Below are 2,186 nucleotides of genomic sequence, written 5' to 3'. Positions count from 1 at the left end.
CTCGCCCCCTCACCCCCTGAACCCCACACCGTCCCCTCGAAACATGAAACTCCAGTCCCTGGAGCGCAAGTTTGTGGCGCGTCGCGCGCTGTGGTCGGATGCCGTGGAGGCGGCGGCGGTGCTGGACACGCTCATGGCCCTCGCGGGTGGGGCGGGATGCGGGGATTGGCCCCAGGCCCCTGTCCCTCCGTTTCCTCCTGCCCAGTTTCTGGCAATGCTAGCATCTAAGATGCTAGCGTGTAGGGTTTAAGGCTTGGCCGCTGACGCCGGCTGTGCTCTATGGCATACGATTGGTGCCCCGAGTGCATTCAGCCGCAGGGCCGTTCGCGACGCCGCGCCGCGGCCCGCCGTGTTCCGTCAGCTCACCTCTCATCCCCGCGCCCGCCCAGCCCCCGTCCCCGTCCCCGCCCCGGCGCCGCTGCCGCTTGGGCCCAGTGCGACGACCAATTTGGACCTGCCGCCCCCATTCTCACCCCACCCCCGCAGGCGCCGCCCTCGCGGCGGAGGGCGTCATGAGCCGCCCCCGCGTCCTCGACCCCCTCCCCTCCCCGGCCGCCGACGGCGCCGCCGCCGCCGCCCCCAACGGCGCCGAGGGCGACGCGAACGGCACCAACGCGGCGCGCCCTGTTGGCCCTTTCTTCCACGCGACCCAGCTGCGCCACCCCGCGCTGCTCTCCGGCGGCGGCGGCGGCGCGTTTGTCCCGAACGACGTGCGGCTGGGGGGCGGCGCGCCGCGGCTGCTGCTGCTGACGGGGCCCAACATGGGCGGCAAGTCGACGCTGCTGCGGCAGGTCTGCCTGGCGGCGGTTCTGGCCCAGGTGGGCGGGGACAACGGCGCCAAATGAGCGGGGGTGGGACGAACTTTGATGAGACGGGATGAGAGTAGAAGATACGAGAGGAGCAGTTATGAGATGAGATGGGATGAGAGGAGATGAGATGGGGCGAGAGCACTCCAGATCGTATGAGAGGAGTCAGTTTGCAAGGACCCCCGTTGTGGTGCGAGAGGGGGCGTTGGGCCGACAATGGGATCCCCCAGCTGCAGGCTCATGCCTGCGCTCGCCCCGCCGGCCCTTCCGGCCGCCGCTCTGCGCCCCCTCACCATCGGTCGTCCCTTTGTCCCTGTCTCCTCTCATGCCCCCCCCCACCTCGATATTGTTGGTGCTCATTTCGTGCCTTCCTCCCCCCGCAAAACAAGCTCCAAAAGCCCACCCCACCCCCTCTTCCCAAAACAACACCCCCAAGATCGGCGCGTGGGTGCCTGCGGAGGCTCTGACCATGACGGCAATGGACGGCATCTTCGTCCGCATGGGGGCGCGGTGAGCCCGGACGCGCCGCACGCTCGGTCTGAACACCCCCGACCACGGGCTCGGGAGGTCTTTGCGGCGCAGGAGCGCCCGCATCCCCCCCCCTTTATGCCCATACCCCGGCCTCTTGATTCCCAACCTCGCTCTGCCGCCTGATTATTTCAAAGCGCCACGACCTTTGCCCGCAAGAATGAAGCAAAGGTCAACGCTACTACCCCATCTGAACAACCTTGGACAGACCAGCCCTCGTCCACCGCACATTTCATACACACACACACATGCATATGGTCTGGACACCCCCGACCACGGGCTCGGGAGTGATTAGGGGCGCACAAGCGCCCGCATCCCCCCTTCGCCCGTGGCCCGGCCTCTTGTTTGCCATCCTCGCTCCCCTGCCTGATGGTTTGAAGAACCACAGCCTTTGACTGCAAGAACGAAGCAAACAGCGACCGCAGCCCCCCGTCTGACCAACCTTGGATACGCAGTCCCTCGCAGTACCCCACCCCTTCTGCCTAGTCTCAAATACAAATACATACACATGTGTTTGCATACACATATATACATGTTATTGTGCATATTTTTAACCATGAACCGTCACCATTGTGGCGGCGTGCAGGGACAACATCCTTGTGGGCCAGTCCACCTTTTTTGTGGAGCTCAACGAGACGGGCGCCATGCTGGCCCGCGCCACACAGCACAGCCTCGTGGCACTGGACGAGCTGGGCAGGGGGACCGCCACGCTGGACGGTGGGCGATGTGGGCGCGCGCGCGCGTGCAGTGATGTCGTCGCTGCAGGTGTCGCGAGCGCGCCACCCACACACAGCAGCTCGTTCCCAAACTCATGAACACACGCACACACACACACACACACACACACACACA

The 2,186-nt window shown here is 65.6% G+C and overlaps 1 protein-coding gene across 1 annotated transcript in view; it reads left to right on the top strand.

The window, feature by feature from the left end:
- Nucleotides 1-43: 43 nt before the first annotated feature.
- Nucleotides 44-2,186, top strand: part of MNEG_13320 (DNA mismatch repair protein Msh6-1) — a gene marked incomplete at both ends in the record, with an annotated part of 3,270 nt that continues 1,127 nt past the window's right edge. The window contains 4 exons of the mRNA XM_014038209.1: nucleotides 44-146; nucleotides 487-818; nucleotides 1,243-1,316; nucleotides 1,921-2,051. Of these exons, the coding sequence (XP_013893663.1) occupies nucleotides 44-146; nucleotides 487-818; nucleotides 1,243-1,316; nucleotides 1,921-2,051 (640 nt within the window). The remainder of the gene's footprint in view (nucleotides 147-486; nucleotides 819-1,242; nucleotides 1,317-1,920; nucleotides 2,052-2,186) is intronic.

The sequence above is a fragment of the Monoraphidium neglectum genome (assembly GCF_000611645.1).
Source record: "Monoraphidium neglectum strain SAG 48.87 unplaced genomic scaffold scaffold03754, whole genome shotgun sequence".
Lineage (NCBI taxonomy): Eukaryota > Viridiplantae > Chlorophyta > Chlorophyceae > Sphaeropleales > Selenastraceae > Monoraphidium > Monoraphidium neglectum.
The sequence above is the reverse complement of the archived record's forward strand: the minus strand, read 5'-3'. Positions and strand labels throughout refer to the sequence as shown.